The sequence below is a fragment of the Bos indicus genome, unplaced genomic scaffold, assembly GCF_029378745.1.
Source record: "Bos indicus isolate NIAB-ARS_2022 breed Sahiwal x Tharparkar unplaced genomic scaffold, NIAB-ARS_B.indTharparkar_mat_pri_1.0 scaffold_55, whole genome shotgun sequence".
NCBI classification, from domain to species: domain Eukaryota; kingdom Metazoa; phylum Chordata; class Mammalia; order Artiodactyla; family Bovidae; genus Bos; species Bos indicus.
In genome coordinates, this window is record NW_027223720.1 from 323,220 (window position 1) to 336,283 (window position 13,064).

The following is a 13,064-nucleotide window of genomic DNA, read 5'->3' on the forward strand; positions in this document are numbered from 1 at the left end:
CGACTTCACTTTCACTTTTCACTGTCATGCATTGGAGAAGGAAATGGCAACCCACTCCAGTGTTCTTGCCTGGAGAATTCCAGGGACGGGGGAGCCTGGTGGGCTGCCATCTATGGGGTCGCACAGAGTCGGACACGACTGAAGCGACTTAGCAGCAGCAGCAGACTTCACTTAATATGAAAATTTCAAAGATGTCCATTTTCTCCACTTTTACTCAACATGATTTCAGAAGTCCTAGCCATGGCAATCAGAGAACAGAAGAAATAAAAGGAATCCAAGTTGGAAAAGGAGTGACACTGGCACTGTTTGCAGATGACATGATACTAGACATAGAAAAGCCACAAATTGCTGTGAGAAAACTACTAGAGCTCATCAATGAATTGGTAAAGCTGCAAGATACAAAATTAATATCCAGTGATTTTCTTGATGACATATGGGAAACCACCTGTTGCATCTTGTTTGCAAAAGCTGCTTCCCCTATTATTTAAATATTTTGAAGTCAAACCTCTTTCTGAAATTATCAGATCATCCTTTGCTGACATTAAATTTTCCAGCTTTAGATCCTTCACCCACTTTTGCTTTAGGTTGTCATAATGACTTTGCTTTTTCTTCAATCATGTTTGAGTCTATAGATATGCCTTGCTTATAGCAATCCTGCACCCACATACAAGCTATGGTATGGGGAGGGAGGAGGGAGGAGGGTTCAGGATGGGCAACACGTGTATACCTGTGGCGGATTAATGTTGATATATGGCAAAACCAATAGAATATTGTAAAGTTAAAAAATAAAAAAATAAAGTTAAAAAACAAAAACAAACAGAATATTTAATTAAGCTCGGAAAAAAGAGATAAAAACATACTTCACAAAAAGCACAAGATTTTCACACCTGCTGGTGTAGCTGCAGTGATGGCTTCATAAATTTCCTTTTCTTTTTCTTACAGTAGTGCTTATGCTGGATTCATTCATCTTGAAATGGTGGCAACCACAACTGCAGATCCAAACCAGTATACAAGGAGCAACTCAACTTTTTTGTATAATGTCATGACTTCTCTCTGCTTCGTGAGAGCACTTCCAGCACCACTAGGGGCACTTCACATGAGTCCTATTGTGTTACTCAAAGTTTAGAGTATCGTACTAAACAGAGTAAGAAATAGCTGTGAACCATTGGTGATCACATTTTTGGAGATAACAGTTTAGTCCACAAACTGTTCCTCATAGATGAATAGTGCTATTCATGATCCATAAGTGTGTGTGTGTGTGTGTGTGTGTGTGTGTGTGTGTGTGTGTTGTTCTTACCCATTTCAAGTGCAGCTGATCTAAGCTGTATGCTTACCTGTGGTACTGCAATTTCTTAATTGGACTCTGGACCTTCTATAAAGGTTATTTTACTACTTATATACTTTTAAGATCTGGGTTGCTGAGGGGAAACAGGGGCTGGGAATTCCTGTTCCACTGTATTGCAGATGCCACACAGACAAGACCATTTTTTAATTTTCTGATATGAACAATTTCACTCACTGTCCTTTATCATTGGCAAGAAACTCCCAATTCTCTTGTCCTGTCATCTTGTTCTGAACCACAAAAGCAGATTCAAGGATTTCTGACTGATTATACAAAATATAAAAACCTTTGTACTTATACTGAAATACAGCAATAAATGGGATATACTTTGTTCATAAACACAAATACGGAAGTCAAATTAACCTTCAATTACAAAAGGCTACTTCAATAGTGCCAAAAAGAAAGCCCTAAACAGAAAAAGATACATCTCCCAGTTACCGAGGTCAAGCAAGGACAAAACAAGGCATAAAATGTGTTCCCTTCAGATCCACCTTGGCACTCAATTACTTGGAATACTTACTTCTATTTTCAACCTCAAGTTGAAGGATTTTCCCTGGATGTCACTATGTGGGAGGAGCTGGCAGACTTGGTTCTGGAACGTGCCCTGCCCATGGCAGTAGCGCTCTGTCTTTCTCAGCTCTCAAGGCCTCTCTCTACCTCATCCTATGAGGGGATTCAGGACCTCCGAGGGCTGACTGCAGCAAGTGGACACTACAGAACCCCACTGGTTCTGGGTGGCTATTTCTTTCACTTCTTTTTAAGGGGCTTCACACATATATTTGACAATTCCTACTCTGACCTGAGATTGCCTTCCTTAGACCAAAAGTGTCATGTCCCTGACAACTGTACTGACACAACAGAGAAAAGAGATGTTCACCTTGAGAGTTCTGCTGAAGCCTTCTTACACCTAATATTCTGGGGTGTTGCATTCCTCAGTCCAGTTGCATGGGTGTCTTTCTAAAGGCCCTTGCCTCTTTGATTAAAGCCTTCTTGGGAAATGCCACGTCCCTGAAAGGCCCTGAGTACTTTCTCTACTGCGGACCTTGCAGAGAAGGAATCCCTGTCCTAGGAGTGATAAGAGACAGGAAATCCATGGCATAAGTAAGGGGGCCTAGGCAGAGACCTGTGAGGGAAACAAAACGTGGTAACCTGTCCCTTCTCTCCTTCAGCCAGACTTCTCAGGCAACCTCTGTTCTAATAAATAAACTTTATATTTTAGATCTAATAGATATTTTTTATACAAAAGAATGGCTGTGAGATGATGTTTTTGAGTTCCTTACTGATCTTATAAGCTTATCTGAAAGTTAAAACGTTCAGATCTTTTAAGATGTCTGAACCCTCATATGTATGGACAGATGACCCTATTGTCAGCAAACACTATCTTTTTTTCCTCTCTTCATATGTCATATTTATTTTGGCATAATTATTATTATTATTGCTCTGGATACGTATTACAATATAATAGTTGGACCTGAGAGGCCCTGTTCTTAGTGCTTCATACATTTCACAGTAATGAGAATAAAAAGGGAATTAAGGGCACAAGGTCAGATGAGGCCTCCAGGAGTGAGATGGTGAGCTTTAGACTAACTCAAATCAAGGGCCTATGGCCATCCCTGTCACTTAAACAGCCATGGAAAAGTTTGTCACATCATTAAACTCTCTGAGAGCGCCTCGGGCTCTTTAACTGTGAATGGAGTTTGACAAGCCCTGTCTGGAAGGACTGCTGGCATGTGGTGGTAACTGTAAAGCATCTGCCACAGTGCCTGGCAGGCACCAACCATATCCCTCGCTTCTCAGGACTGGTGGCTATACTTTGCAACGAAGATCTCACCTCCCTTAAGCCTGATATAGGGCTTCCCTGATGGCTCAGCAGGAAAGGATCCGCCTGTGATACAGGAGCTGCAGGAGACGCAGACTCAGTCTCTGGGTCAGGAAGATCCCCTGGAGGAGGAAATGGCAACCCAGCCTAGAATTCTTCCTTGGAATATCCCATGGACAAAGAGCCTGGTGGGCTACAGTCCATGGAGTCACAAAAGAGTTGGACATGACTTAGCAATTCAAGAAGAAGAAAAAGAAGAAGGTCTGGTATAAGAAGTGAGGGAGAGCCTTGCCTGACAGTCTTCTCCTGAGCTTTCTAGAACTGACATCAAATGGGAGGGCATGGCTCTCCTTTGTCCCCTCTATTCAGGGATGAGTAGACCCCTCAGTCTCCACTCGGGCTTCACAAATTGACTTCTGGTGGAGCCTGGGGAATCCCCTCCTTCTTGACCTGTGGCCTATCTCCTCATAGTAAGACTGATACCTCCCTGTGAGCCTGGAGGAGGAAGTAAGAATGGCCTTATCTAGCCACCCCTACCCGTAGTCTCACAAGAATGAAAGCTGTGGCAAGCTCCATGGGAATGACAGGTGGTTCCTCTCAGGGGCCCAAATCAGGGTCCCAAATTTGACTCTCAGCCAAGCCCAAGACTCCCCCTTCTGTTGACACCACCATCAGACCAAACCCTAACTTTCCTGATACTCCTCGGTCAGAGCTGAAGGGCCCCTTGGCCTGATAAATTTGCCTGAGGCCTTCTAGGCAGAGTAGGGAACATACTGTGTGGCCATCCTGGTGTTTATGTTCCCACATTCTTTGCTGTCCTCACCGTCTTGGAAAGAACCTGGAAATATTCCCGAGCTGGAAACATTCCCTGACTTGCCTTAAAGCTTCTCCACTCAGGCCAATAGTTCCCTGATCCGTGAGGAGGAAGAGGAGTTTGCCTCGTAGGGCCACCACAGGCCATGGTCTTCTGAGGCTAACAGGAGTGGAAGGAATATGTTCTGCCCTCACTGTTTTGAGGTGGGTAGTCTATTCAAGTCTTCAGGGTCCTTACCTCAACTTCTGGCACAACGTGGAAATCATCCTTCTGCTGAGCTTCGGCTGCTCCCTTTGATGAGGATGAGGTTCCTTACCTCCATGTGATCCTCTGGGAGGAAGTGAGTAGGACTCACCATGTCACCAGGCCTAAGTGGCACAGTCCCAGTCCTGACAACAGGGACAGTGCCTTCTGTATAACCCCCTTCTTTCTGGGAGGGATCCTTGGCTGTCAGTCAGTATCATCAGTTGATTCCTGTTAGGAACAGGGTACCCTTCCTCAGCTGATACAGCCTCCCTCCATTAGCCCAAGGACTTTAAGACCCTGAAGCCATTTGCCTTCAGAAAATAAGGGATAAACCCAGTCTGAAAGCCCTGCCTGTTCCCTCCCAGGGCCCATTACAGTTGCAGGACTTTCTAAGAATTTATCTGTAATGGGGTAGTTGGCTGACACACTCCTCATACAGGACTGTACAAATGTCATGCCTAGGATTTCCACTCTCTGATGAAGAGCCAGCCTATAAACCAAGGTCAACTCCTTGAAACCCTCCAGGTAGAAGTCACGGGGCCCTTGAGCCGGCCAGCACTTACCTATGCCTCCCAGGGCTAACTGGAGAGGAGGGACTAAGTGTAGTCCTGTCAGCTGTGGATTGAGGGGCTTCATGTCCACACTCTGGGTCCTCACTTTGACTCTGCACCCTTCCTGGGGCTCTATTCTCTGCAGATTCCCAATGTCCCCACCTCCCCAGGACCTGAGTTGAAAGTGTTAACCACAGCAGCCCAGATAGTTCTGGACTTCATGGGCTTGCCAGTGAGGACGGGTCTTTACAGGATCCTTCTGTTCTGGATGGGTCTTTCCATCACCCTCATTCAGGTTAATCACCATCATTTCTGCGAGATTGATTCTCTCTACCAACATCAGAACTCTGTGCCGAGACCAAGTTTCTTAGGTCTCTGAGAAGCCTGAAGAATAAGTGAGGCTATGCTAAGGCTAATAGCCTAAGCCCACCAGTTCTGAATTCCTCTGTGTCTGAGATCAGAAGGGAGTGCTGACCACCACCCCCCATATTCTTGGGTCTTGCTCTCCTCAATCCTCCTACCTGGGGCCCTCATCTTGCATTCTGTGTCTTGGATTAAAGACCTTTGGGGAAATTCCATGTCTCTACAAACTCCTGAGCTATGTTTGCTCTGCAGTGCTACAGAGAATGGGTCCCTGTCCCAGGAGTGACGGGAGATGGAGAAGCTATAGTCCAAGGCGGGAGTCCCAGGACAGGTGGCAGTCCTTTAGGGAGAAAAAAGTAGATCAATCTATCTCATCAGCCAGGTGACGATTCTCATGTCATTTCTGTTCTGATAGGTTTACTTTCCACAGGGAAGAGACTGTAAGGATGATATGGAGACTCCTTGCTCTTCAGAGGTTATCTAACATGGCCAATGTACATGCTTGTACTGTCCCTGAATATTGTTTCTTTCGCTTATCTATGAGTAATGAATATGGGATACATATTGTTGGTTAAGTATATCTGGTATTCTTACTACTCTGGCTACACATTTCGACCCAGTAGCTTGAGCACGAGGGCATTCTTTGCTATCACCTAGGACAAATTTTGGAGTACTGAGAAAAGCACTGAAATAAAAGATACAGGGTGGGGACTTTCCTGGTGGTCCAATGGCTAGGACTCCAGGCTCCCAATGCAGGGGGCCCAGGTTCGATCCCTGGTCAGGGAACTAGACCACACGTGGAGCAAGTAAGATCCAGCACAGCCAAATAAATAAATAAATGATATAAATAAGGAATTGTCAAATGTTAAAAGGACTTGTTAAAGAACAAAGACAAGGGTATGTCTCAGGTTGGGGGGAGAACAACAGTATGAGTGATAAGTAGTGTAGAGCAGGAGTCTATTGCCAGCTGTCATTTACCAGCCTCATGTATTTCAGCACAAAACCAAACCGTAACTCTATGAGCCTTGGGCTCTCCCCTGTGAAGTAAGTTTGATAAGCCTTTTCTTGTCAGATTGGTGGAATATAAGTATTTATGGAAAGCTTCTGTCACAGCGCCTGTCTCTATTGAGACATTAGGAACAATGGCAGTTATTACTATGATTATCTTGACCTCAGATGTTACATCAGCCGGATTTTTTTTTCAATCTATCACATATCAGAAACTATGCAGTGTTCCAAGTGGGGGGAAAAAAAGACCCAACCTCCCAAATCAGCCAAAATTCTGCTTAGCAATGAAACCAAAGTAATATGTTCTCTCCCCTCTTTACCCTGCTTCTTTCTTGTTCTTCCTGAAGTAGAGAGTATCTCAGCCTCTTCCACAGAATGACAGCATCTCTGAGAAACTTTAATGAGTGGACAGAGGCTAGGACTTTTTTTGACTAATCACCACCAGTACAAGCATGAAGACTTAAGAGCAGATTCTCAATGTTTGTGTAAAAGAAGAGCCATGAATAAATCATTTGCTATAATTTATATTCTCATTCTTGAAAACCATAAACCATAAGCAGAGGCAAGTATGTGTCTTTTACACTTACAAAAAGGGAGACTAAGCAGAGAGTAAATCCAGCCAAAATCTGAAGAAATTTCAGCTATCTCCCTAACAATGTATCAATGTTCTAAGCCTCTATTAGTGTGGTGTCTTTCGCATTTCTAAGGACACTCTTATCCTAAAGTGATGTTATTCTCATCCTGGATCACAAAAGTGATGCGACGATTTCCAATATTTATTTGAGAAAACAAAATTCTTACTTCTAAACTTGACAAACAGCAAAGTGTGTGTGACCCATGTTATTCATATACTTATATCATGACTTTAAATGATCTTTCTGTTGAAAAATTTTAACAACTGAAAATTGGGGGAAATAAAGTCAACAAGTTATTGATGCATATCAGGAGCACAGGTTGACCGGCTTGTCCAGCCACAAAGTGAACGGGCTTCAGATCACACTAGGGACGAGATAAGCGGCTGGATGCGGCCCTGGGGTGCACAGTGGCTGAAGCAGAAGGGCCAGCAGTGGCTGAGGCAGCAGTGCCAGGCCTGGTTGAGGTAGAAGTGCCAGCAGTGGCTGAGGCAGCAGTGCCAGGCCTGGTCGAGGTACAAGTGCCAGCAGCGGCTGAAGCAGCAGTGCCAGGCCTGGTTGAGGCACGACGGCCAGCAGCGGCTGAGGCAGCAATGCCAGGCCTGGTTGAGGCAGAAGTGCCAGCAGTGGCTGAGGCAGCAGTGCCAGGCCTGGCCGAAGCAGAACGGCCAGCACTGGCTGAGGCAGCAGTGCCAGGGCTGGATGAGGCAGAAGTGCCAGCAGTGGCTGAGGCAGCAATGCCAGGCCTGGTTGAGGCAGAAGTGCCAGCAGTGGCTGAGGCAGCAGTGCCAGGCCTGGCGAAGCAGAACGGCCAGCACTGGCTGAGGCAGCAGTGCCAGGGCTGGTTGAGGCAGAAGTGCCAGCAGTGGCTGAGGCAGCAGTGCCAGGCCTGGCCGAAGCAGAAGGGCCAGCACTGGCTGAGGCAGCAGTGCCAGGGCTGGTTGAGGCAGAAGTGCCAGCAGTGGCTGAGGCAGCAGTGCCAGGCCTGGCCGAAGCAGAACGGCCAGCACTGGCTGAGGCAGCAGTGCCAGGGCTGGATGAGGCAGAAGTGCCAGCAATGGCTGAGGCAGCAGTGCCAGGCCTGGTTGAGGCAGAAGTGCCAGCAGTGGCTAAGGCAGAAGTGCCAGCAGTGGCTAAGGCAGAAGTGCCAGGCCTGGATGAAGAAGAATGGCCAGTGCTGGCTGAGGCAGCAGTGCCAGGCCTGGCTGAAGCAGAATGGCCAGCAGCGGCTAAGGCAGCAGTGCCAGGCCTGGTTGAGGCAGAACGGCCAGCAGCGGCTGAGGCAGCAGTGCCAGGCCTGGTTGAGGCAGAATGGCCAAAAGAGGCTGAGACACCAGTGCCAGGCCTGGCTGAAGTAGAACGGCCAGCAGCGGCTAAGGCAGCAGTGCCAGGCCTGGTTGAGGCAGAACGGCCAGCAGCGGCTGAGGCAGCAGTGCCAGGCCTGGTTGAGGCAGAAGTGCCAGCCCTGGCTTCACTTCTGGCTCCGGTGCTCTCTATTTCCTCTCTCCAAGCCTCTTCATATTGCGGCTGCAAGGCAGGATGGACTGAATCCTTGACCTTGGCCAAAAACTGCAGGATTTTTGTCTTGCTGGTTTCTGTGAGCGCTTTAGGACCACACAGGAACTCATAGCGAGGGGGATCGCTGCCGGGCACCTGGTGGTACTCCAGGTACTCTTCCCGCACCAGATCTTCTGTGATGAGCTTCCTAGGCTCTCCAAAGATAAAGTGACTTCTTCCATCATAGATGCCCAGCATATTCAGGAACTTCCAGATCTTCTCCTCAGGGGCGTGGTTGCCATTCAGGTAGATGACACCCAGCAGAGGCATCAGAAGACCATTCTTCGGCAGCCCCAAGTCACCTCTCATAGACTCGCTGTCACTGAGATCTAGGTTGCTCACCAGGGTATAGCAGTGACTGTTGGGCCTGACTTCCTTCAGCACCAGGCCAAACACCATCTCCATGTGCTCGGAGGCCTTGCTAAGGATCTCAGGGAATTGTTCCTTGTACCTTCTATTGATTTTCTGCAGCATTTTGGACCTCTTAATGAATTCCCTCATCTTATACTTATACAGCATGTACTGCACCAATAGCTCTGCCTTCATGGTCAGAAGATCTGTGTGAGAGCTCGCAGCAGCAGCTGAGGCCTGGGAGGAATTTTCACCTTCCTGAACTTGGCCCTCAGCACCTACACCAGATCTTGAGCGTGCTGCGCCACCAACACCAGATCTCGAGCGTGCTGCGCCACCACCACGAGATCTTTTGCGTATAGCACCTTCAGCAGCACTGGTGGTGCCTTGGGCTCCCGGAGGCCCCTTGGAGGTGCCAGCAGCAGACGAGCTTGAGGGAGCGCTCTCTGAATCAGGAGGGGAGGAGGAGGTGGTCTCTTCTCCCCTAGATGTGGTAGCCTGATCATGAACACCCTGGGTCTCAGCTCGGGCCTGGCGACGTTTCTCACGAGCATGGTGCTTACTCTTCTGCCCACGAGGCATGATGGCTGTGGTCAGGGACCACAGGCAGGAGTCTCGGCCAAGAGACAGGAGATTGGGGCACCTGGAGGATGGAGAATGAGGTGACATGAGCACCTTAAAACATGGAGACTCCACCTTGGCTTAATCAAAGGCCGCCTCTGCAGGTGTCCTTGAGGACACTGCTCTAGGAACCCACAAGGCTCCTGTTTTCCTGCTCAGACCAAACATGGTCTCCTGAGAACAAAATCTGGTGCAGGCAGGTTGATGTCCCTGTGGACCCTCACAAGATCCTAATTCAAGGTCTAAAATATTTTTTTGCTTCTGGTTTCTCCTATATGTCTTTTGGAAAATAAAATTATTTTTTGCAGTATTACAATATTAATTTATAATAGAGTACCAGTTTCTGCCACACATCAATATGAATCAGCCATAGGTATATCTTATGTCTCCTCCATCTTGAAACTTCCTCCCACGTTCCCACAGAATCCCACAGAGGAAGAACAGAGGCCTTACTTTTCCTCTGCGCCCTCTCAGCCCTGCTTTGGATTTACTCAGGTGACAGCAGGTGCCAGCAGTGGGGTTTTCTAAGTTCTACTTCAGTATTATCACATCAAGTCCTGGCGGAGCCTTGGCACCCTTCCCTCTGCTACTCTGATGTAGACACTTTAGACCTCCCCATGATCCAGAGGTAAGTGAAGGGATGCCTCATACCACCTCCCTGCCAGGAGATAGATAACCAGTTCTGAGAGTTCATTAAGGTCTTTTCTAGCCTGAGTTCACTGGGATCATCATTCAGGGTCCTTACCTTGGCTCCTTAAAACATTGGGCACCATTATCCATTTGCGGACTGGTGTCTACACCTTCAGACATTTCCCCTCCCGTAGACTTCGTATAAAACAGAAAAGAAGGTGCTTAGCCTCACAGCCCTTCCCTGAGATTTCCTGGGCTGAAATCTGAGGGTTGGGATGGATGCAATGAGTCCTCACTCAGGTTCCTCAATTGGGCTCCCGGTAGAGAAGCTCCAATTTCTCCTGAAGTGATGACTGCTTGATAGTAAAAGCCAATCACTCCATGTCCCAAAAGCAGGAAGTGAAGATGACCTTATCTTACCAAACATGGTATCCTGACAACAAAATCTGGTGCAGGCAGGTTGATGTCCCTGTGGACCCACACAAGATCGCAATTCAAGTTCTAAAATATTTTTTGCTTCTGGTTTCTCCTATATGTCTTTTTGAAAGTAAAATTTTTTTACAATATTACAATATTAATTTATAATAGTGTACAAGTTTCTGCCACACATCAATATGAATCAGCCATAGGTGTATCTTATGTCTCCTCCATCTGGAAACTCCCTCCCACGTCACACCTCTCTTAAGTTATCACAGAGCACTGGCTTTGAACTCCCTGGTCATAAAACTACTTCCTACTGGTTATCTATTTTCCATATGATAATGTGTACATTTTCAGTGTTACTCTCTCAATCTGCTCCTCCCTCTCCTTCCCCCACTGGGTCCATGAGTGTGTTCTCTATGTCAGCATCCCCAGGCTGCCCTGCAAATATGTTCATAAGTACCATCTTTCTGGATTCCATATATATGCATTAATATATGATATTGGCTTTCCTCTTTCTGACTTAATTCACTCTGCTTACAAAAACTAGGAATAAAACTACCACATAAGCCAACAACCCCACTAGTGGTCATATACCCTGAGGAAATGGTAACGGAAAAAGACACTTGTACTCGTGTTCACTGCAGCACTATTTACAATAGCCACGACATAGAAGCAACCAAGCTCTACATTTGACTCATGACAGGGTCTAAGGTTTCTCCCTCTGCTGACCACTCAATTCAGACCAAGACCCTTACTTCCCCATTAGCCCACAGTGGGGACAGACATGTATCCTTGAGGTCTCCCAGGGATGACAACAGAGCGATGTGCTCTGAATGACGTGGTGTGGAACATTCACATCCCCCAAGGTTCTCACCATCCACCAGGACACCTGAAACCCTCCCTTGTCAACCTGAGGCTGCCCCCACTGACCTGGTCTCTCACTTCCCTGAGATGTCCCAGGAAGTGTCATATCAAAACGCCCGATTCTCCCACTCCTGAAAATAGGACTGGCGCCTTATGTGACTCCATTTCTTATGGGAGGAGCCCCCATCCTCATTCAGCGTCACAGCCATTAATATTGTTGCAGACTAGGTCCCTTTGTTGAACTGGGTTTATTCCATTACAGCAAGGCTCTCACTTCCCCAAAACCACCTCCAGTGGACACCAGGGGGCACCACAGTTGGCCAGCTGTAACCGGCGCCTCCTAGAGCCCAGTACAGGGGGGCCGCTCAGTGTCGTCCCCTTGGCGGTGTCGAAGTCTGCTTATCAGCCCTCAGGTCCCTCATCTCGGACCTAGACCTCCTCCGGGGGTAGAATCCGGGCCTATCCCCATAGACAAACGCCTTAGCCTGAGACACTCTAGACCACATTCAGCCGATAGCTCTGAGGGACTCATAAGAACCATATCACAGGGGTGGGGTGTGGATGGGTCACTTTTATTACTGGGAGGGTTGGGAAAGTCCCTTCAGCTACATTCAGGTCCTCACCTTGGTTCCGGACGAGTCCTGAACACTAAGTGTCCGCCATATGGTCGCCGCGGCTACCGGTCGATCCGCTGGCTTTCAAAGCGGAAGTGGAGGGGAGCTGCGTAAGGTCCTACGTGGGGTCTCCCAGGGATGATGGCAGGGGCAGCATGCTATGGGAACCCCGGTAGCTCAATATTCATTCGTCCTTGGGTCCTCCTTGTGCAGTGTATCGGAGCCCAGGATGCCCCCTCCCATGAACCCAAGTCTTCCAGCTCCCAAACAGAGCCCTCGCCTTCCCAAGTCCCTAGTGGTGGGAGGCCAGCTCTGCTCTGAGCATCTCTGCTTGTCAGGTGGGTTGCCACTCTGTGAGCCTCCTTCGTTGGGTGAGAGATCCTCTCACTAGCACTGATGGTTCTCACCTTAAGTCCGGTTATGGTCAAGACACCCCCATCTGCACATCTGGCTTCTGATCTGGCTAGAGGAGACTCAGCCCTCCCTAAGATCACACAGGTTGAATGAGCGGACCACTCAGAAGGAGCTCCTGTGGGCTAAGAATTTACAGAATTCTGTTTGGCTCCCTCTGCAGGGGTCCCCGCTAACACTCAGCATCGCATGTGAAGTCCTCCTTGGATTCAGGTCTCTCCCTCTGCGAAACTGCAGCTGATTGTATTAGACAGAGGTCTCACCTCGCTAAGACTTTCTAGACTGAAATCAACCTGACATCTGTGCCCAGAGCTTCCTGGGGACCACAGCATCAGTGATTTTCCAGGGCCTCCTTTTAGAGTATATGCTACTGTGAGTCCACTTTCACATCTTCACATTGACACATGACGAATCCTGTAACTTGACTCTGTTTTACGAAGCTTCTTGTCTTACATCAAGGTCCTAGTCTCCTGAGAATTCCAAGTTGGAAGTCAGGATAATCCTCATGTGATCCTAGTCCATCAGGGCCTCTGAGAATAGGCAGTGGGGATGCAACTTGAGTCCTTCTGATTCCTCTTGCTTAGCATCCTCACTACATCTACCACAGCCTGGGACTGCTCCTTCTACTGAGCTAAGATTCCTCTTCTTAGTCTTTGGGTGACCACTATATTCAGGGAAGATTGTCCCTCAGTCCTCCTTCATGGAGGTTCCCATATCAGCTTCTGTCCCTCGATTAAAGGCTTCCTGGGGAATGCATATTCCTACAAATAGTGAGCAGTACCCTCTAGCAAATCTTGGAGAAAACGGGTCTCAGTCCC

General features: G+C 47.8%; 1 protein-coding gene across 1 annotated transcript; it reads right to left on the reverse strand.

The window, feature by feature from the left end:
• Positions 1 to 7,132: 7,132 nt before the first annotated feature.
• On the reverse strand, positions 7,133 to 9,643 carry LOC139181991 (uncharacterized). Its single transcript, XM_070785469.1, has one exon. The coding sequence runs from the start codon at positions 9,350 to 9,352 to the stop codon at positions 7,133 to 7,135; it is 2,220 nt and encodes a 739-aa protein (XP_070641570.1). The 5' UTR covers positions 9,353 to 9,643.
• Between the last annotated feature and the right edge of the window lie 3,421 nt (positions 9,644 to 13,064).